Source organism: Lotus japonicus, chromosome 6 (assembly GCF_012489685.1).
Source record: "Lotus japonicus ecotype B-129 chromosome 6, LjGifu_v1.2".
NCBI classification, from domain to species: Eukaryota; Viridiplantae; Streptophyta; class Magnoliopsida; order Fabales; family Fabaceae; genus Lotus; species Lotus japonicus.
This window is the reverse complement of record NC_080046.1, coordinates 8210621-8232956: the sequence shown is the minus strand read 5'-3', so window position 1 is coordinate 8232956 and position 22336 is coordinate 8210621. Positions and strand designations below refer to the sequence as shown.

The 22336-nt window shown below is 37.2% G+C and overlaps 2 protein-coding genes across 3 annotated transcripts; both read right to left on the bottom strand.

Moving 5' to 3' along the window:
• Nucleotides 1-4820: 4820 nt before the first annotated feature.
• LOC130721958 (isoleucine N-monooxygenase 2-like) lies at nucleotides 4821-8839 on the bottom strand. Of its 2 annotated transcripts, none has more exons than XM_057572544.1 (3): nucleotides 7959-8839; nucleotides 6751-6916; nucleotides 4821-5946 (listed from the first exon to the last, which is right to left on the bottom strand). In XM_057572544.1, exons 1-3 carry the CDS (start codon nucleotides 8789-8791, stop codon nucleotides 5332-5334), a joined length of 1614 nt encoding a protein of 537 aa, XP_057428527.1. In that variant the 5' UTR covers nucleotides 8792-8839; the 3' UTR covers nucleotides 4821-5331. The 2 variants fall into 2 exon arrangements, with proteins under 2 accessions (XP_057428527.1, XP_057428526.1); XM_057572543.1 differs by lacking the exon at nucleotides 6751-6916 and adding an exon at nucleotides 7343-7454 and having other exon boundaries at nucleotides 8079-8839.
• Nucleotides 8840-14859: 6020 nt separating this feature from the next.
• On the bottom strand, nucleotides 14860-18777 carry LOC130724179 (uncharacterized). Its single transcript, XM_057575353.1, has 4 exons — nucleotides 17047-18777; nucleotides 16548-16970; nucleotides 15793-16470; nucleotides 14860-15719 (listed from the first exon to the last, which is right to left on the bottom strand). The coding sequence occupies exons 3-4, from the start codon at nucleotides 16118-16120 to the stop codon at nucleotides 15112-15114; spliced, it is 936 nt and encodes a 311-aa protein (XP_057431336.1). The 5' UTR covers nucleotides 16121-16470; nucleotides 16548-16970; nucleotides 17047-18777; the 3' UTR covers nucleotides 14860-15111.
• Between the last annotated feature and the right edge of the window lie 3559 nt (nucleotides 18778-22336).

Here is a 22336-nt window from a genome sequence, read left to right as displayed (position 1 = left end):
TTGTCATGTCAAAAAAGAGAGCCAATGATGAATATGGGTCATTGGGTGAATGGGGAGTGGCGATGGGAATTTCGGTGGAGGAGGAAATTATTGGGCCGTGAATTGTCTTGGTTGGAGGAGCTACAGGGTGCTTTGCAAGGTGTTCGGTTGATCGAAAACAAGCAGGATAAATGGACGTGGAAATTAGATGGGGAGGGAATTTATTCTGTTAACTCAGCTTATGTTTTCTTGCAGGAACAACATTTAGAGGATCCAGATCCTGTGTTTAGTTGGGTTTGGACAGCTCCAGCTCCTTCCAATATTAAAGCTTTTGCATGGAGAGCGTTGTTAGGGAGAATTCAGACCCGTGATAATTTGCTCAAGAGACATGTTTTAGTTTCTGCTGCAGAAGCAACTTGCCCTCTGTGTGGTTTGGAGGAGGAGTCTGGTTCACATTTTCTTTTTGCGTGCTCTGTATCAATGGCGATATGGTATGAATGCCTTGGCTGGTTGGGTGTCTATAGTGCTCAAGTTCCAGATCCAAAGATTCACTTGATGCAATTTTCCTCAATTGGGAAAACCAAAGCCCAAAAGCTAGGTGAAGTTTCAATTTGGATGGCAGTCATATGGATAATTTGGCGTCTGCGTAACAAGGTTATTTTTAATGGTGGAATAGTGGATAAAAATCAAGCTGTAGAACAGATTCAGGTCTCAGTTTGGCAGTGGTTGAGGACACGGCTAGATGATTTTTCATACTCATGGTATGAGTGGAAATTAAATCCACGCGAATGTCTGCTATCTTTATAATGGAGGGACTGCCATGGTTTTATTTTGGTATTTGTACTGGTTTGTATCTTCTGGTTGCCAAGGCTTCGAGTTTGGAATGATGATGGGGGGGATATAATTCTGATAGTATTCCTTTGAATTGGCAGAATGGGATTTAAAAGGCTTGGTCTCAATTTGCAGGCGCATTGTGATATCAATTGGCTTTGGGTAAATCAGATATTGCCAAAACAGAGGATGAACTTCATTATGTGTTGCAAGCTGCGGAATTGGGTTTTGGGTTTAATTGTGAATTCCTTCTTGGGGTTTCAGTTTGATGTTATATAGCAGGTACTCTTTTTCCTTCGTCAGGTTTTCCCAAGGGGGTTTTTCCTGGCAAGGTTTTAATGAGGCTTGGTATATAATGTCTTTCCTCAAGTAGGAGTGGGGGGTGCCTAGTGTTTGAGGCGTTGTTGTTTCTGTTTGCTCTTCTTTCTTGCTATCTTTTTTCTGTTTATTTGTATCTTGTTGTATTGGGTTTGAAGTACCCCTTGTACTTCATTTCAATATATTTATTTGGCTTAACAAAAAAAAAAATGTACTTGTTATCTAAATATATGCTTAGGTGTGGATTGGTGAGGTTCTGTTCAGATTTAAGAGGGGTATTTTAACATGGTTTCTTTTGTAAGGGGTGACCTCTTTGAGATTTGGGTACTATTTTTCCTTACCTAGGGTTTTTCCTACTGATAGTTTTTCCTAGGAAGGTTTTAATGAGGCTCTATCTCAAAGTTTCTTTGTGGTCATTGGGTGGGGTTTGTTCACTCTAGATGAGAAGGTTTGTCAGTTTGTTGGTTCTGTTTCTTTGCCTGTTTTATGGCTATTCAATAATATCAGTTCATGTTGTCAAAATAATAATAATAATAATAATAATAATAATAATAATAATAATAATGGATGAATTGAAATACAGTTAGAGATGTTCATTTTTTTTTTTTATCATTTTTTCAAAAATTTGCAGGAGTTAAAAATAATATGATTTTGAACTATTATCCTTTTTTTTTTAGAAAAAGAACTAATATCCTTAACTTGATAGTTTTCATAAGTAATACTAATGTTTTATTCTTAATTTTTTTTACTTCTAAGTGTAACAAAAAAGAATAACTGAAGTTACCGGTTTCAAAATAATTTTTTTTAAGTTTATATTTTTATAAAAAAAATTAAAATTATTAATTTAGTGTGTATGTTGTCATAGGTATTATTGAACATGCAATTAATGTGACAAAAAAAGTGGAAATGATTTTTTTAGTTTTGGAGGGAAAATGAATTATTTAGGAAGGGACATGTGACATAGGTCTTCTAGAAGAAAACCTTCTTTTCATATATATATATATAGATTTGTCTCGCCGTCTGAACTAGGTCCTTCACCGCAGTAAAAAGTCATTTATTATGTAAAACGTCTGGAGTAAGTCCTCACTGGAGCCCGGAGCTCCGGCGAGTGATGATTTAATTTGCTGATTGTGTAAATGATGATTACGTGAATTAAAAAAAAAATTTAACACATCAAGCAATTTTAATTTGATTAACAAAAATAAAATAAATTTATAAATATAACTCTAAATAAATGAACTAAATCAAATCCCCCAAATTAACCTCAATTCTCCCCAAATTCTAAATTAAATCACTTATCCAGAAATGCCCCAATTCTGAACCCTAATTTGTTCTTCCATCTTCATCATCTCCTCGTTCTTCTTCTGCCGGTGTTCTTCTTCCGCTCTTGGTTTCCTCTTCTTCTAGTGGTTTCGGTAGTGGTGTTCGATAGTGTGAGGAGAATCGTTGAGGAGAAGCTTGATTGCGAACTTATTGTTCAAGTAAGTAGCCACACTATCCTCTCTTCTTGGTTTTTGTTACTTTTTCCTCTTCTTGTGGGTTGGTATTGGTCTTCGTAATATATATATACAACTCAATTTCTCTATAATGTTTTCTTAATAATTTATACCAGAAAAGATTAGTTTTATAATTTGCTAAATGGTCCTTTAGTTACATTAACTAAGTTAGAAAAAGTTAGAGTTTAATTGATAAAGTTGGTGACCATCGGTGTTCCCTGATTTGAAATTGGCCAGACTTAATCTCCTAAGCAATGTAGTTTAAGATCGTGATTCGGATCTTAAAATCTTACAATTTTACGATTTTTTTTGGGGTTTTACAATTCGGATTCCATGTAGTATCTCATTGTTGTAGGCAATGACATATCTACATTGGAGAGCATGGGGTCATTTGCCCCCACTTAAATATGAAAGTTTCTTTGTGAGTATGTAAATATAATATGCCCCAACTTGAATATTCAGTACTTTTTGTGATTTTGTATACATAATATGCCCCCACTTGGACTTATATATATTTTTTGCCCCCACGACATAAAATTTCTGGATCTGTCACTGGTTGTAGGATCACTCCAGGATCCTGATCTTTGAGGGTAGGATCTAGGATCCCGATCCGATCCTAACTAGTATTTTGGAGTAAAACAGAGACTCACTTGAGGCGCAAGACTTCCGCAACCACATCTCATCGTCTTCTCTGTTGATCTTTGCCACGACCTCAGTCGTTGTTGTCACGCACAACTATTTGGGTTGTTATTCTCTGGTACTCACATCCATATGTTTCAAATTTAAAAACTTTCAATGAATTTTATCATCTAAAAGTTTTTAACAAACTAAGTGACTTTTTTTGCTTTGTTAGGCGCTTATTTATGGTGCTCTAACACCACCACCAATGTTGGGTTCAAGTATATTATAAATTTCTAGTTTAAGTTCATGTGAAAAAGATTATTTTAATCACCTGTATAAATTTCTACATGTGGTTATTTTATTAAGTTCATATTTGCATTTTTAGTAGGATCTTATGATCTTATCCCGCTCTTTCGATTTACGATCTTTTAACCCCTCTCCCAATCCTAGATAGGATCCCAATCTTGACAACCTTGCTCCCAAGCATCATGGTTTTGTCTATAGCAGAAGACCTTGGAGCACTCGACCATTATCTTTTTTTTGTCAATGACCATTATCTTCAAACCCCTTTGTTGGTAAAAGGTGCGAGTCTTTCTATTTAGGCTTTTAGCGCTTAGTTATAAATTTGTAATATTTTTTGTTAGAAATAATGATATAAAATAATTCATGTGAAGTTTTTGAGATAATGAATCATTTTACATGGTATTAGAGTCAAGCGGACTAAAGTTCAATCCTGCTGCCTTCAATTTTTCAAATAAAAAGTTCAATATCAGCACATGGTAGGTGAGCTTTGCGCAATGTCCGACCAAACGGACACTTGCGTGAAAAAATGTGTTAAAAATAATATATAAACCAATTCACGTCACCCTTTTATTAGGGGTTGTCTAAATAACCCTAGCTAAAAATTGGGTTAAATCACTCTTGATGAGGTGTTCCAATAATAATATCACAACATGTGTCTTTATTAATCAACTTATTTTATTAAAAGGTTAAATATGCTTTAGTCCCTAAATTTAAACTGAAATTTGAATTTTGTCTCAGCAAAAGTAGATTATTGAAGGGGTCTCCCTAATATGCACAAGGATTTCCTTGTGTAAAGTTACACCACCAAATAAATTGTCCTTTCTACCCGTAGTCCAAAAATTAATATCATCTTTATCCTTCCCATCATCTTCATCATTTTCAACCCAAAACAACTCAGATTCATCCCATCCAAATCCAGATTAAGAGAAACATAATTTCATCTTCATCATCACCATTCATCTTCTTCTTCTCCATCATGATCATCATCAACCCACCATACCCACATCCACAAACCCCACCCAAACCCATATTCATCAAAGCACAACCTATAACCTCAACACTGTTTCAGCGGAGATTCCAGTTTCTGAAACTAGCTCATAAGTATCATTGCGCTACAGAGGATGAGGTTAGTTTCACTCTGCATAACAATTTTGGTAGGCATGGAAGTGGAGGTGCGTTCGGTGGGGTTGGGGTTGGGGTGGGGTTTGGGTTTCAATGGGGGCTCTGTGGGTGGTGGTGGTGTTTGGTGGGAATGGGTGAGGTTGTTGGTGGTGGCGAAAAATTGAAATTATGTTTTTGGGGGGTTTGTGGATGTGGGTATGGGTATGGTGGGTTGATGATGATCATGATGGAGAAGAAGAAGATGAATGCTGATGATGAAGATGGAATTATGTTTCTCTTAATCTGGATTTGGATGGGATGAATCTGAGTTGTTTTGGGTTGAAAATGATGAAGATGATGGGAAGGATAAAGATGATATTAATTTTTGGACTAAGGGTTGAAGGGACAATTTATTTGGTGGTGTAACTTTACACAAGGAAATCCTTGTGCATATTAGGGACAAAATTCAAATTGCAGTTTAAGTTTAGGGACTAAAGCATATTTAACCTTTTAATAAAATGAGTTGGATTAATAAAGACACATGTTGTAATATTATTGGAACACCTCATTAAAGGTGATTTAACCCAATTTTTAGCTAGGGTTATTTAAACAACCCTTTTATTATAATTGATATTGATATGTTTTAATTCAAATAAATACATTATCACTTGATTCAACACTCTTAAGTTTTAGTTGGGATATAAAGCTCTGGTGCTAATCTTGGCTTTGCTACTGCCACAAGTGGAGCATGGTGATTGATGTTTGATATGTTTGGAGGTGCACTCCAAGTGAAGCCATGAAGCAACCTAGCCAATAGCATCACGGTCATTGTGGTACCAAGCATGACTGCAGGACAAACTCTCCTTCCTGTACTAAACGACATCAACTTCAAATCTTGCTCTGCCAAAACAACCACAGATCCATCACTTTTCAGGTGGCGTTCTGGCTTAAACTTGTTGGGCTCATTATTCCAGACTCTTGGGTTTCTTCCAAGTCCTTGTTTGCTTAGCAGTACATGGCTACCTTTTGGAATCAAGTAATGTCCAACTGTTGTTTCATCCATAGCGACATGGGGAGGATTGAAAGGTGTAATGGGATGAAGACGAAAAGCTTCTCTTGCACAAGCCTTCACATAGTTGAGCTTTGGAATATCTGATTCCTGGACCATCCTCTGTTTGCCTACAACATTGTCCAATTCCTCAGTGGCTCGCTCAAGTAAATCTGGCTGATCTATCATTTCTGCTATTGCCCATTCTGCTGCATTTGATGGATTGTCGACTCCTCCAAGCACAAGTTCCTACAAGTTTCATTTTGATTTTGAGATAGTGTGTTATATTTATCAGTAATGAGACTTTGAAGTTTGAACATACAAATAGTGTGCAGATACCTCACACAATAAACAGACATTTCATTTTTATCTCTATGTATCTCTATGTATCTCTTTTTACTTATATGATACCGATTACTTCTCTTTATTCTCTTCTTTTCTCACTTAAGGTGTCTGTTGGACATTCATACTACACATAATTATTCTTCTTAACATTCATGAATATTGACATTTTAGGTTCCCTAATTGTGTTTATCCTTTATTCCAGCAATAAAAATTTGACATTTGAATATGTAAGTTTATAACTCTTTCACTCATATTTTATTCATTTGATATATTTGATATGATTAGATTTCATTGGTGAGACAGAAAATTAGGAACTTGATGATTTTAATTTTGTATATGAAAAAAATAGCTAGACCACTTCACAACACTTACCACCAAGGTTTTAAATTGCGGGTTACTATCGTAATTGCAGACGCAACGTTATAGGTTTTGAAGTCTCCACATCAGGATCAAGATCACAATCCATCACATCTACTCGCAGCGGTAGCCGCAATTTAAAACACCAACGTTTGTAATAGGTTTTTACTGTTATAAAGTGCAAAGTTAATTTTTTTTTTCCACTCTCCACTCTGTGAGTGTCAAAAACCATCACAAAAGTGGGGTGTGACGAGTGTCCGCTACTATTTGTGGTTTACAAATAGGAGCTTGCACATGTGATGGATTAATGCATATGCATGAATAAGAAATGAAAATGCAAGTATATTATACCAGAGTTTGTGCCTTAATTTCCTCTGATGTCAGTAATGGTTCATTGTTAGCATCTTTCAAATTGATGAGAATATCAAGTAGGTCCTCAGCATGATCTGTAGTCTTTGGTACTGGCCCATTATTATCACTCCATTTTTTAATTCTCTGTTCAATGATAGAATGATGGCTTAAATAAGTTTTTCGTCCCTAACCTTTCCATAATACCTGGTTTTCGTCCCTCGCCGGAGCAAAGGTGGGGTTTAGTCCCTAACCTTTGCCAAAACGTTTGGTTTTCGTCCCTCCGGAGCTCTGGGTCAACGCCGGAGCTCCGGTGGCCCATGTGGCAATGCCACATAGGATTAGTCAGGCCACGTGTTATTATTATTATTATTGTTAAATTTTGGATCTCATCCTCATGTATAAAATTGAATTTGGTTTTAGTCCCTGGAATAGTAATCATGATTTGGCATGCATCCTTACATAGAATATTGATCTGTGTTTTGGTCCCCTATTGGACATTAAAAGGCTACTTAGGAAGAAAAAACGTGTTAAAGTATGACAATTGCAAATGCCACAACATAATTTCATGCATAAGTCAATGGTGAAAACTTACTGGAGGGGTTGGAGCTGTTGTTGGTGCCTGGTTTCCAGCTTGCTCCTGTGCTGGTTCTTGAGGATTTGTCACATTCCAGCTTGATCCTGTGCGTGCTAATGTGGATGGACCACTATTTTTATTGATGTAGCCAAGTTAAGCCACTTGTGCAATTTATGTCTTTGTGGATGGACCACTATCATTTTGTAAGAATATTTTGACTTATGCATGAAATTATGTTGTGGCCTTAGCAATTGTCATACTTTAACACGTTTTTTCTTCCTAAGTAGCCTTTTAATGTCCAATAAGGGACCAAAACACAGATCAATATTCTATGTAAGGATGCATGCCAAATCATGATTACTATTCCAGGGACTAAAACCAAATTCAATTTTATACATGAGGATGAGATCCAAAATTTAACAATAATAATAATAATAACACGTGGCCTGACTAATCCTATGTGGCATTGCCACATGGGCCACCGGAGCTCCGGCGTTGACCCAGAGCTCCGGAGGGACGAAAACCAAACGTTTTGGCAAAGGTTAGGGACTAAACCCCACATTTGCTCCGGCGAGGGACGAAAACCAGGTATTATGGAAAGGTTAGGGACGAAAAACTTATTTAAGCCATTAGCCTAGAATGATTGTACTTGTCCACAATCCTCATAGCACTCTTCACCTTGCTCTCATGACCATCCAAATCAAGTCCCCTCAAGAATGGCATGTAGTCAGAAACAGAAAAGGCAAAAACGTACCTAAGCAATGTAAAGATGGCATCTACATATTCCACTTCCTCAAAACCAGGCGCTCCATCTTTACAACCTTTACCAAAGTACCTTGTGTTAAACACCAGTTTCCTCATCACGTTACTGCAATAATGCCTTGCTGCGGTCCTCACATTCACATAGCCATGATCATCATGGTTCAAGTTTTTGCTTTTATTGAAGACATAAAACACAAGGTTATCAGCTTCTTCATTTCTTTTGTCTTGAAGCCATTGATGCTTGAGGGGGGAGAACAACTCATTGACGAAGATTTTCTTCATTTTCTTCCATTGTTCGCCAAAGGGAGTAACAGCTGTGGTCAAATAACCACTACTTATGGCTTCAGTAGCCATGGTTTTTGGTCTTGATGCAAAAGTAGCATCATGTTTTCTCAAGAACTCACGAGCAATGGCAGGGGAAGTAACAGGGATTACATGGACATTTCCAAGGCGGATACATGCTATTTCAGTGTTCATTTCTTCCATCATCTTATGTATCCACTGAGGTGCAGGCTTGTTTGCAAGCATTTCAGGGAGATTACCAACTATAGGCCATGGTTTGGGACCTGGGGGGAGGTTGTGTAATTTCGTGGGTATCTCAATAAATTGAGATCTTAAACAAGCTTTGATAATCGTAAAGATAAAAATTATAATAGATAAAGAAGATTGAAGGTATGAGCAGAAATAATCAGGAATGTAACCCATGGCTTCGAAAAGGATTAATTTCAAACTAAATCTACATGATAACAATGGGCAGATATTATGGTTTGATTTGATACTATGGTCGTATGTTACATGACTACTTATATTAGCAGATATTTTTCACTGAGACCCTCAAGTTTGGAGATTTTAGAAGATTAACAGCATGGAGTGCAAACGAATTTTTAAGAATTTTCTAATTAAAGTCAGGTTAGAAATAAGTGAATGGTTGCGTGTTACAAAAGGTCATGAATTACTAGCATTAAGGGGAATTTGTATTGTTTAAGGGTCATTATCAGAATTTTCTAATTAAAGGGAGGTTAGAAATAAGTGAATGGTTGCGTGTTACAAAAGGTCATGAATTATACTAGCATTAAGGGGAATTGGTATTGTTTAAGGGTCATTATGAGAAATTACTAGCATTAAGGGGAATTTGTATTGTTTAAGGGTCACGATGAGAATTTTCTAATTAAAGGGAGGTTAGAAATAAGTGAATGGTTGCGTACGTGTTACAAAAGGTCATGAATTACTAGCATTAAGGGGAATTTGTATTGTTTAAGGGTCATTATGTTTTGGCCTAAGGGATCCGGATCCTCTCCAGCAGCTTCGTCTCCAGCCTTCCTCCAGCAATTATATCAACCGTTGATTTCCATAAAGTAAATCCAACGGTCCAAATAATATCTCATCACTTATCCTTCAACTTTACAGCCATAGTCGACCCACCCGTTCATCCCCTTTTCCTCCTTCCTTCATCAACTTTAGCCATTGTTGAGCAATCAACCTCCAACAGGACTCACATGGTCTAGTTGCCGGTAACGACACCGACATCAGTTCCGTTGGGGCTTTTTGATTCTTCTCAACGGCTGAGCTTCGTCTCCTCCACCACACCATATAGTCTAAGGAATTTGATTAAGCCTCTTGGGTTTTGAAAAGTGTATAAACATAAGAAAAATCTATTCTTGCATATCATTGCACAACAAATATGGGTGGGAGGGGGGTAGCTCACTTGGTTGAGCTAAGGGTAGAAATAGGTGTTGGAGATGGAGGTTCAGGGTTCGAACCTTGAGGATGAACATTTGTAATTACTAACAACTAACCATTAACATTTGCCTATAAAAACAAACTGCACAACAAATATGATTAATAATCCAATTTCTAAAAAAAAATTCACAACCCATTTAGACTCTTTCTTCTGAGCATTTCCAGATGTGATTAAACAAGTTAAGAAAATCACTATTGGGACATTGTTGGTGGCTTGAGTGTTAATAACACATTGAGTTCAAATTTTTTGGGATATATGTTCTGTGTGGGTTGATTGTTGGTGGTGGAACGCCAGACTTTCCAATAGAAAATGTTGTTTAAATGAGGGAAGGATTTGAATTAATTCTGAAAAATTGATGAGTCGAAATTTGCAATGTCGGAGGAACAAATGGTGGCACCGCACCCTCAATTTGAACCAAGCATTAATCTATATCTATATACTATTAAAAAGAAAATAGTTATCCAAAACAATTTTACACATGACATTCTAAGAATCAATTTCATCTCACCCCCTCTCTGGCTGACAAGCGTCACAGCCAGAGAGACTCACACAAATTAATTATCCTAAGTGATTTCCCTATAATTTTGTTTATTTATCCTCCATTAAATGAAAAAATTATGAATAAAGTTAATAGCATTTATTTTGTGTTTCGAAATTAATTTTTAATTTCCTTCAACTTCCTTACATAAACAACTGAACTATATTAATTTGTAGTCAACTTATAAAAGATCTAATAAATGCTAAATTGGAATAAAAGTTGTATTCGTTTTCTATTAAAAACCTCATTTAAAACAATTAATTACATTTTAATGCATGAATTATTTCGTTTTTCCAGTCAATTATTGCTATAATCATTTTTTTTAAAACCTCATGTAAAATAATTAAGTAAATTTTAATGCATTGATTATTTATTTTAGGAAATTAATATTCGAAATTAATTCATTAATTCCTTCAATTTTCTTATATAAATTAATTAATGATGTGAATATGTGCAAATATGTTTTGAAATAATTTCCTTTTTTAAAATGAAAAAAAAACGTTTTAAAAATTAATTACTTATTAAATTCAAAAGCTATCTATTTAAGGAAATTACTATTCGAAATTAATTTTTAATTTCCTTACATAAACAACTTAACTATAATAATTTGTAGTTTTTTTTTTTGAGAACAAACAGTATAGTTATTATTGATAAAATATAAGCATATGGGAACATCCCTCCCATAGTAGGCGAAACAAACAAAAAGAGCTACCAAGCACCAGCAAAAAACCATAAGGACAGCCTCATCAAAACCTCTCAAGGGAAAACCCAGTGGGAAAAAACCCAAGAGAGGAAAAAGAGTACTAGACCAAGGGCCTGCTGCAAGAAGAAATCGTAGCCCATAAACAGTATAAATAGGTTTCACCACTCACAACCAGCGTAAATCACAATGCATAGGGTAATTAATACATGAAAGCTGGTAAAGAAAAGAAAAAACTCCTTACAAAATTAAAGGGATTCTCTAAAGTACAAAAGATCGGAAGAAAAATCAGCGCCTCTTTTGGCTAATCTGTCAGCTTCGGCATTAGCTTCTCTGAAAATATGATTTACTTTCAAACATTTCACTTCCACCAACCAGACATCAATTTGGTTTAGAACATTACTAAGTTTCCAAGGTCTGGTATTCCTATTGTTCACCCAACCTACAGCAAGAGAGGAGTCGCTTTCAATAATTAAAAATCTGATTTGTCTCACAGAACATAAATGGAGAACTTCATGGATAGCCCAAACTTCTGCTTCAAATGCAAAACCCTCCCCCAGATTTTTTGAAAAGAAACCCAGAATTTCATTCTCACTATTTCGCAAGATGCCCCCAATCCCACAACGACCCGGGGATCCTCTAGCTGATCCGTCCACATTAGCCTTAATTAGAAAAAAAAAATGAATAATGCGAAAAAAAATAATTACGAAAAAGGGGTGAAAAAAATGGAATTTACAGGAATGGTGAGTTTTTGGCCACCGTGGCAAGGAGGTGAGATCCGCTCCACCTAACGCGAATCACAAAGGTACCATTCGCCCCACGTGAAACGCATGCATGGCATTTCTTTCCGTCAGAGATTCCCTTCATTCCCAAGGAGGAATCTGAATCATGTCTGAATCATGACATGCGCGTCAGCCTAGGCGTTTGTTTGATGCGTTTGGGAACAAGCGAAGTCAATGCACATCAATCATGGCTGCCACGCGACAGGGGGACAGGGAGACAAGGACATGGAATCGCGTGGACCCAGGCGTATGCATCATACGCGTTGACTGAGGCGCATGCCTCATAACATTTCTGGCGGTTTAACCCCTTATAAAAGGACCGCCAGAAGTAAATTCGCCCCAACCCTTTCATTTCACTCTCCTTCTTCTCCAAACCTACCTTATTTCACTTCATTTTTTCTCCAAACCTTCATAAATTCACTTGACTTAGTTTCTGTAAAATTTCAATGGCAGAAGAATTGGCGATCAATCCTGGGCCCACAAATACTAGTTTGTTGTATCTTACTGAGAAAGGATCACACATTTCAGATAAAGTCTGGAATGGGCAAACAAATAAAATTCTCAAAGTTCGATGATCACGTGATTCACGAGTTGTGCAAGAGAGACTCATACGCAGCGTTCCCAACGCAATCAGAGGTCACCTTGAAGCTGCAGGTTTTTACCACTGTGCGCTAGTCTCAGATGTTTATCCAGACCCTCCCTTGATTTCAGCGTTCATTGAAAGGTGGCGTCTCGAGACGCACACTTTCCACCTCCCGTTCGGAGAATGCACCATAACTCTTCAAGATATTGCAATTCAGTTGGGCTTGAAGATTGATGGTGACGTTGTCACAGGTCCCACCTCTTGCAATTGGCCAGTCATTGTTGAAGAATGTTTAGGAAAGAGACCCCCAGCAGATGCTATTAGAGGAGGTGCGTTGAAAATGAAGTGGATAAATGAGAATTTTAACAATGTGGGAGACTTCATTGACAATCCTCAGGATTTGGCATGTTATGCACGTGCATACATCATGCGCATGCTTGGAGGTTTTCTCTTACCTGACCATAGCGGGTCGCATGTTCCTCTGAGATATCTTCCTCTTTTGAGGAATTTTCATGAAGCTGGAAAATATAATTGGGGTTCTGCAGTACTTGCCCATCTATATAAGGAAATGTGTAATGCAAGCAAAATCTCACGTGTGGAGAGCGGTGGTTGTGTACAACTCATCCAGTTCTAGGTCTGGACGAGATTTCCTGACGTTGGCCCCCTCAAAGAACTCCACGTTATCAAAGAAGGTTGCCCTCTTGGAGCCAGGTATGCAACTAATTGTTACTTCAAATTTGAATAGTTGATCATCCTACAGATTTCAAGCTTCTCTAACATATATCAACCGAACTTTTTTTTATTATATAGGTGGAAAGAAGATGCGGAATGGACAAAGTATCAGTTGCCGTATTGGAGGCATTACCTTGACACACTTAAAACTGAACAAGTGAGTACCTGCCATTAAAGATATATGACTGCGATATTATATTTGTCCAAGTCTAAACTCTTTCTTCTTGTGGATGTAGTTTGTGTGGATGCCTTATCCACATAGTGTTTTGCAGCAACTACCTCCAATATGTCGGGACAATATGCAATTGTGGAGATGTATAGCTCCCATGATATCATTTTTTATTGTTGAATGGCATCAGCCTGATCGGGTGATGCAACAATTTGGATCTCAGCAACATGTTCCTAACAAACCTCTCCAAGACAATAAGGTGCATGACATGTCACTGTCAGGGAAACATGATTGGGATTGGGTTGATAAGTTGACACCTTTTATTGTAGCTTGGGAAAACAAACAACAACAATTGGTTGAAGGCCCTAGATTAATACGGCTTGCAGAAGGCAGTGATCAATACATGAGGTGGTATTCACAACACTCTCGTCGCTGGCTTACACGTAAAGGAGCAGCATTGGGTCAATTGGTAATCTATTGAATTTATGCTAATCTATTTAATATAATTTATGCTTAATGCTTAAGCCCAACATTTTATTTTGTTCTAATTGTAGGCTGCGAATATCCATCACATCTGGTATGGGCTGCCGCTGATCGGACAAGGGAGGTACACAATTGATAACCTTCAGAAGCGGGCCATGCACTGTCTCGCGTTATGCGAGGAGATGGGGCGGATCACTATTCCCCCGCTAAAAGCGCCGCCAATGGAGCCTGTTCAGATCCCTGAGGTAGCACAAAATTTTCACCCAAAGCTCGGAAGGAAAGAAGGACAGGATTTCTCCCGGCGGGAAAAACATAAAGAAAAAGCTAAATCAATTGTAATTGATGTACCCCAACAGCTGCCTTCCGGGCAATTTTGGTTGGCTCCCACCCATACTGGTGATTCCTACACATCGTACCACTATAGTGGTGATGGGTCTTCGTACCAGGGACATGGTAATGCTTCAGGATTTCAGCAACAGGAGGCATCATTCGCATTTCAGCAACCTTACCAACATGAGCAACATTACAGTGGTAGTGGGTCCCGTGAGTTTGAACAGTATTACCAACCTGCGCCAGTTCCAGAGTCACAGCCTTACCACGGTTCAGCGCCGCAGGTTCAACAAGATGGATCCCAGCTTGACACATGGTTCACCCCAGATGGCCAGTCTATACCCTCCTCATGGGGAACCCCACCTAGCCCCCAGCGTGGATGGGGGGCATTACATGATTTGCTAGGTGCTTCACCGGAGATGCAGCATGCTCATCCACCGGATTCTGAGATTCGTGCTACACAGGCCGCCTTTGACTTCGATCTGAACCAGGCATCCCTCACAGGCTACCATGCGAGCGGTTATGATCCTTCCATGAACCCAGATCACAGTTGATGTGTGTTTTATTTTTATTTCCAATTAAGCTTAATGTTTATTTGACATGTTTGTAAAATGTTTGTTGTTTGAAGGTTGTATGGCATCATCGTTTAATTATGTTGTTTCCAATTAAAAAAATGTGTTCCCCTTTAAATCAATAACTCATAATGATGTTTCATTCTTAGACAACTTTATTATACATCATGGGTCCTACAGTCAAAGATAAGAAATCAACAACAACAACAGTGTAAAATAGTTCATCTCTGGAGTGAATTATTTCGCCGGCTTGGCTGTGACTCTGTCAGGTCCATCTCATTTCTGATGCGAGTTGACCGCGGACGACCTCTAGCACGCACCATGGTGGGGTCTGGAACAAGTCGAGGGCCATCACCTGCTGGAGGAATGTTCAATTCATTTCCAAGGGCCCACCACTAAGCTTTATAAGCATCCCTTACAGTCTCCAACTTATACACAGGGTCAACAAAATCATAATAGTTAATGGACTGTCGAGCGCATGCCGCGATCACGTGATCACATGGATACTTGAAGGCTTGGAAACGTCCATACTCGCATGTCCACTCGTCTAGCCGAACACTCCACCTATAACCATTACGATGCGTATGCTGGTTGAATCCTTCCTCGACCTCAAACCTTGTTCGCTCCACGTTATACGTGCGCACCATATGAGCACTTGCCTTTTCATGATTTTTGGCTAATGCGACCATGACCTTGTGGCAGTATACCTTGCGGGCCTGCAGTTGATCACTTGCAGCAATGCCTCTTTGAACAAAGTAATCTACAAGACGGGCATATGTGCATTTGACAAGTGCAGTGATCGGCATGTTCCTAGCGCCCTTGAACACTTTATTAACAGATTCTGCAAGGTTGGTTGTCATGTGGCCGAATCTACCACCATCGATGTCACAGGCGAGGCTCCATTTCTCCCTACTGATTCCATCAATCCATGCTTGGATAGCTGGGCTAGTCTGTCGAAACTTGGCCAACCTCCGTTCAAAAAGGTACAAACATGGCTCGTAACCTGCACAAGTGACAAATGTCAATATTTCTTTTTATAAAAAAAAAAACTCCTATAATTGGGTTCAAACAAATACCCATCATAACCAGCTCTTGTTTAAGCTTTGCGTTCTTAAACCTATGGTTGAAGTTGCTAGCAATGTGGCGGATGCAATACACATGATGCACATTTGGAGGCTGCCACCCATTTCTCGCATCCCTTACCGCGGCCTTGATGCCTGCATGTCTGTCTGATATCAAACATATACCTTGTTTCTGAGTAACATGTTGCCTTATCAGACGCAAAAACCAACCCCATGAACTCGTACTTTCACTCTCCACTATTGCAAAAGCTATCGGTAAAATGTTAGAGTTTCCGTCCTGAGTGGTGGCAATCAATAACGTTCCTTTATACTTTCCATACATAAAAGTGCCATCTATCTAGATCATCGGCTTACAATAGTTGAAAGCTTCACAACACTGTTTGAAAGTCCAGAACACTCGACGGAATTTGTGCACACTACCATCAACAAAACCATCCGCACCGATATAAGCATCTGTGTAAATATAGTAGTAGGATCCTGGGGAAAATGAACTCATATAACCAAGCAATCTTGGGAGCTCTGCGTAAGATTCTTCCCAATTGCCAAACACCTTCGCAAGTGCCCTTTGCTTCGCTAACCATGCTTTCATGTATGACACTTGATAGTTAAGTTCCCCGCTGATTCTCTCCTGTATGGCTGCAATGGGGACATATGGTCGACCACCTACCATGCCTGTAACATATTAACGATATTATAAGTTAATATTCCTTTTAAGAGTAAGGAAATCATATACATGACAACAATCATACCCAGTATGTAAGAGCATATGACATCGGAAGTCATCTTGGTGTGGTCCTGCGATCTCATCGGATTGACGCACGTATGAGGGCCGACCCACCTAGATATAACCCACTTATCGATATTTTTGTCCATGAGTGCTCTCATCCTCCAAAGGCATCCATCCAAATGATTGGGACAATTGGCAGTAAAATAAATTGGTTTGGATTCGAGTATCTTATAGGTTTGATGGCGTTTGAAACAATAATGCTTAAGGCCCATCTTGGCATCTTCCTTGCTCTCAAAACGTAAACCAACATACAAATCATCACCTAACTCCCACGATCCACCCTCATTGGTACCAGGAAAAAAATCTGTCTCCTAATCTGGATGATCCCAATTGATATATGAGTAGTGTGGAGCAGAATCCCAAAATGGTGTGGTGTTTGGGATAGCTGGACATAAAAAAAAATTTAGTACATGCACAATTAAATTATTCAGTAATTTATAGGATAAGTTGGTTGAACATACCTTGCACTTGAGAATTAACAGGGAGATCATGTGTCCTATGCTGTCCACCCTCTTGGTCTGAGTCCGATGAGTCTCCATCGGAATCTTGAAGCCTTCTTTCATCTTCGCTTCCCTCTGGTTCTAAATATATGATGTCAGGATTGTCAATTAGGTAATGGTGGAGATCATCATCATCATCCAAATTAACTGTGGGACCCAAATGAACATTCTCTGGTTCAGCTTCATGGATCTCCACTTGTGTGACGCCCTCGTCAGTTAATGTCGGATGAGTGGTTGTAGGATTTGTTGAAACAGGTATTGATGAACTTCCTGCCTCATCAATTTGAACATAAAGCTCCAACATGGTCACCACTGACCGGTGGCCACACTGCTGAGTAAATATATCCATCATGATCCCCACATCATCAGTATCCACTATCACGAGACCTGTATACTGAACTGGATCAGATGAGGACAAATACCTAAAGCCCACAGAGGAAATAACTTGGTTACATCCAAGCTTCAACTTCTCATGAATTAACTTTTTCAAGTTGTTGAATGTGATGTTGCGTTTCAAACGCATCATCTTCTTCGAGCCTTCAAATGTCATACCTTCACTGCCCTCATAATATCTACCATTGTAATACACACAAGCAATTACTTGGTTCATCTTTAGAAATTCAAAATGAGCTCAACAATATTTTTTTCGATTGTAACTTTGTTTTTTTTTAGTGTGAGCATAATGATTTCGCAGTGTGTAATATAGTGTATTTTTATTAAACAATTCGGTTGATTTGAGGCGATTTCATTTTTTAATAATTCGCCCCATATCACACGCATGCCATGCATCATTCCTGTTCCCCCGTGCCGGTCATGTCATTTTTGTCCCCCAAGCAGAGCATTCGCTCAATTTAAAGTGTTGGACAATAAATATGCGTCAGATCACGCGAATCCAATGCACGTGCCACCGCCTCGTCTGGCGCGTAACCGTTGACATGGCTGCTGCATGTCTCCGGTCAGCCATCATGTTTCACCTGACATGACTGTGCCTGCTTTAGGGCGTATGCAATAAATGCCAACAGATTCAGATTCCTCCTTGGGAATGAAGGGAATCTCTGACGGAAAGAAATGTCATGCATGCGTTTCATGTGGGGCGAATGGTACCTTTGTGATTCGCGTTAGGTGGAGCGGATCCCACCTCCTTGCCACGGTGGCCAAAAACACACCATTCCTGTAAATTCCATTTTTTTCACCCCTTTTTCGTAATTTTTTTTTCCGCCTTAATTATACCCACCTCATGAGGAGCCCAGCAAGCCACACGCATCCTTTGATGTTTGGGAGAGAATTTAATGTGAACAAAATTTCTAGCAAGTTGATCAATACTATATGCATTCTGATGTAACAAATCGTAACTCCACCAACCAATGCGCATTAAGTGAGAATCCCATACCTCTAAGCTGCTAAAAATTTTCAGATTGAAGCACGAATTATTTCTTTCGATCCAAATTGACCACAGAAGCGCAAATGGGGACAGCTTCCATAAGATTTCATCAGACATATGTGGGAGATTATCCCATTCCAGAAACAGTTCAGATAAAGAAGATGGCATGACCCAGAGAAAACCCTCACGAGAAATAATCTCACACCATAAGGACCATATTTGAGGGCAATGTAAAAACAAATGAGAGCAAGATTCACAAACCTGGTTGCATATAACACAAAAATTTGCACCATTGAAATCAATCCCTCTGCGCAAAAGGTTGGCCTTTGTTGGAGATTATCCCTATAATAATTTGTAGTTAACTTATAAAAGATCTAATAAATGCTAAATTGGAATAAAAGATGTATTCGTTTTCTTTTTTAAAACCCCATTTAAAACAATTAATTATATTTTAATGCAAAAATTATTTTGTTTTTCCAGTCAATTATTGCTATAGATAGCTTTTAAAAAAAGCACCATGTAAAATAATTAAGTAAATTTTAGTACATTGATTATTTATTTTAGGAAATTAATATTCAAAATTAATTCATTAATTCCTTCAATTTCCTTATATAAATTAACTAATGACGTGAATCTGTGCAAATATATTTTGAAATAATTTCCTTTTTAAAATGAAAAAACGTTTTAAATAATGAATTACTTATTAAATTAATTAGCTATCTATTTAAGGAAATTACTATTCAAAATTAACTATTTATTTCCTTCAAATTCCTTATATAATTTCCTTCAAATTGACGTTTTAAACAATTAATGCACGTGTATAATGTTTAGCATATATCACAAGTCATATGACTTTGGGTAAAATCAAACATCAAATATGACAAATCATATGTCTACAGATAATTTTTAGCCAATTTTCATGCGACTTTTAAATTATTGACATTTTACCAAAATCATAAGGTTGTATGTATCAAATTGTACGAACTATGTACATATACTAATTAATACACTTTGATTTTCACTCGTGCCAAATAGCACTGTTTTTGAATTAAAAATACATATTCTATTTGGGAATGGAATATTCTTTTCACCTTTAGTCAGAATTAACCCTAATTTCAACTATATATACCCCTTAGGTAACATATCTCCTCCATCATTCCATCAATTTTCCAGCACTTGATATATTTGAAATTAACATTTCTAATGATGGCTTCAAGAATAGAAGATCTCGCCAAAATCAATGCATCCAAAGAAACCTGGACAATTGTTGCGAAAGTCAATCGTTTATGGCTAAGTCCGAGCTTATATGGCTCAAAGCTACCCTTTTCAATGGACATGATTCTTATGGATGACAAGGTATAGCACTTTTTTTTATAATCACTCGGTTTTAATGTAATTTTTGGAATGCATTCATAAATCGCTTAGTTTATTTACTTTTTAAATTTCAGGGCTGTAAGATTCATGTTACAGTTAGGAAGACTTTGATCTATCGATTTAAGTCTTTGCTAATAGAAGGACGCGTATATCAGATTTCATTCTTTGGTGTTGGTGAAAGCGGTCGTGGTTTTCGTCCAACCTCGCATCCATTCAAGATCAACTTTGATATTCATACATCTGTACGATTGGTTCCTAACAAGGCTATCAACTTAACTCCGTACTCTTTCGTTCCACTTTGTGATATAATGTATAAGAACGTTGATACGTCATTCCTTATAGGTATAAACCCTTATGTAGCCTTTTGAGTTTTTGAAAAATAGCTATTAATTTTCCTTACATTTTTAATTGTCAAATCGTAATGCATTAAATGTTGGTATAAGGAAAAAATTTCATCTAATTTAAGTATATTTTCATAATTTTAAAAATACTTAGATTAAATATATATGAAGTTTTTGTCAAATTTTGCAAGTTGTGTGATACTCATTGTGATTGATTTTGTTTGGTTGAATGCTCATTTTTTTTTCATATTTTAATTCATTAATACGTGTCTAAATAATGAGATTCATATTCGCCCTGCAACGCACGGGGTAAAAACGCTAGTACTATAGAAAAGAACAACCTTATCATAAACAATCAGGTGAGGTGCCACTCCTAGGTTCACTCTCCTCTCACCCCATCACTAGCTGACAAGTGTCCTGCTCACACGCATTCTGAGAAATTTATTAAACGCAGTAATTTCTCCTTTAATTTGGTTTTGTGGCCCACCATTAATTATATATTACATTATCATTCCTTCCATATTTGAGAAACAATATATCTTGATTTGGAAAAAATATCATTAAATATTTCCATTAATTTATGAAACAGCACAATTATCATTAAGACCTTGAATACCTTGGTTGACCTTGCATAGCCTATATTTAAAATCCTATTAATTTTTCAATAAAATTTTCGGAGTAAAAATAAAAACACAAAAATTTCAAATTCCTTCCATATTTGAGAAGCAATATTTATTTGGAAAATAAGAAATCATGTAATTATCCCATAAATTTCGGAAACGTTTCTCACAAATAATCTGGATAAAAATAAATACATAGAAATTTCAAATTCCTTCCATATTCGAGAAAAAATCTTGATTTGGAAAATAAAAGTATCATTATATATTCCCATTATTTTATGAAACGGAACAATAATCATCAATACCTTGCATACCTATATATGTTGACCTTGCATAGCCTATATTTAAAATTCTATTAATTTTTCAATCAAATATTTTGTATTGAGTCCCCTCATTAATTGAATTTTTCATTGGCACTGGTTGATTAATCTTTGACTAATTTAGTTTTAATATATTGCATATGATTTGGACATTAATGGTTAATTCATTCGAGCGCATACTAAAAGCACCAATTTGGTTAATCAAATTTGGGATGTTTTAAAAAATTAGTAGTCTTAATTTCGTTGACTGCAATATACATTAATTTTTTTGCATACATTTAGCGAACTAATTTCGTTTTTTTACTCACAATTTAACATTAATTTCGTTGCCTAAATTTAATAATAATTTATGTTAGCACTAATTTATTGTCGTTTTTTTAAGGCTTAATCCTCAAATTAGTCCCTGTCTTTGTCTCGCCGTCTGATCTAAGTCTCTCACCGGAAAAATTTGTGCAAAAGGACCTCATCAATGCAAAACGTATGGAGCGAGTCCTCGCCAGAGCCCGGAGCTCCGGCGAGCTTGCTGAGTAGCAAATGAATGCTGATTTGGCTTTATTCACGTCATTTTTATTTAATTTTAAATGATACATATTGAACTAAATTAAAACTATTAATTAAAAAATCCTTAATTTCTAATTTCAGAATTATTAATCCTAAATAAACAAAACAAAAAAGATTCATGAGGATCATCAATATTCTTCCCTTCATGATCTCCAATCCAGAAAAAAATATTCCTCAACCAACACTCTCTTACCCAGTAACCTTTCTGAATCTCACCCCAAACCCAACTTCTTCATGTCTCCAAACCAAACTCCAGGAACAAACCCATAAACCCCATCCGTAGCCAATGAGCCAAAAGCAAGAACCTCAAATCATAATTTCTCTTGATGAAAAGAATCTTGAATTGAACCCTCATAAAAATGAATCAAAATTGAAATTAGATGTGAAACCAAATCTGAATACCAAAAGAACACATTTACAGAACCGAAATCAAAACCATAATTCATTCCAAAGCCAAATTTCATTTCAAAACCATATCTAAATACAAAAAAAAACTTTACAGAACTCAATCTGACCCAGAAATGGGAAAATGTGAAATGGAAACACAGTCACATCTAGGAGAAGAAGAAGAAGAAGGACATCCCATCTAAAAAAATCAATCTTTGCTTGGATATTTTGTGATGCCTCTGTTCTTCCTCACCCTCTTCTCCTTCT

Excerpts from the sequence above, each read along its gene's own strand:
- LOC130721958 (XM_057572544.1), bottom strand. The coding sequence starts at position 8,791 with ATGGGTTACATTCCTGATTATTTCTGCTCATACCTTCAATCTTCTTTA. Across the intron at positions 6,917-7,958 it reads GACAAGTACAATCATTCTAG|CCATCATTCTATCATTGAAC; the intron begins GCTAATGGCTTA and ends AACTTATTTAAG. Across the intron at positions 5,947-6,750 it reads AAATTAAGGCACAAACTCTG|GAACTTGTGCTTGGAGGAGT; the intron begins GTATAATATACT and ends TGAAACTTGTAG.
- LOC130724179 (XM_057575353.1), bottom strand. The coding sequence starts at position 16,120 with ATGTATGGAAAGTATAAAGGAACGTTATTGATTGCCACCACTCAGGAC. Across the intron at positions 15,720-15,792 it reads ACAAGAGCTGGTTATGATGG|GTTACGAGCCATGTTTGTAC; the intron begins GTATTTGTTTGA and ends TCACTTGTGCAG.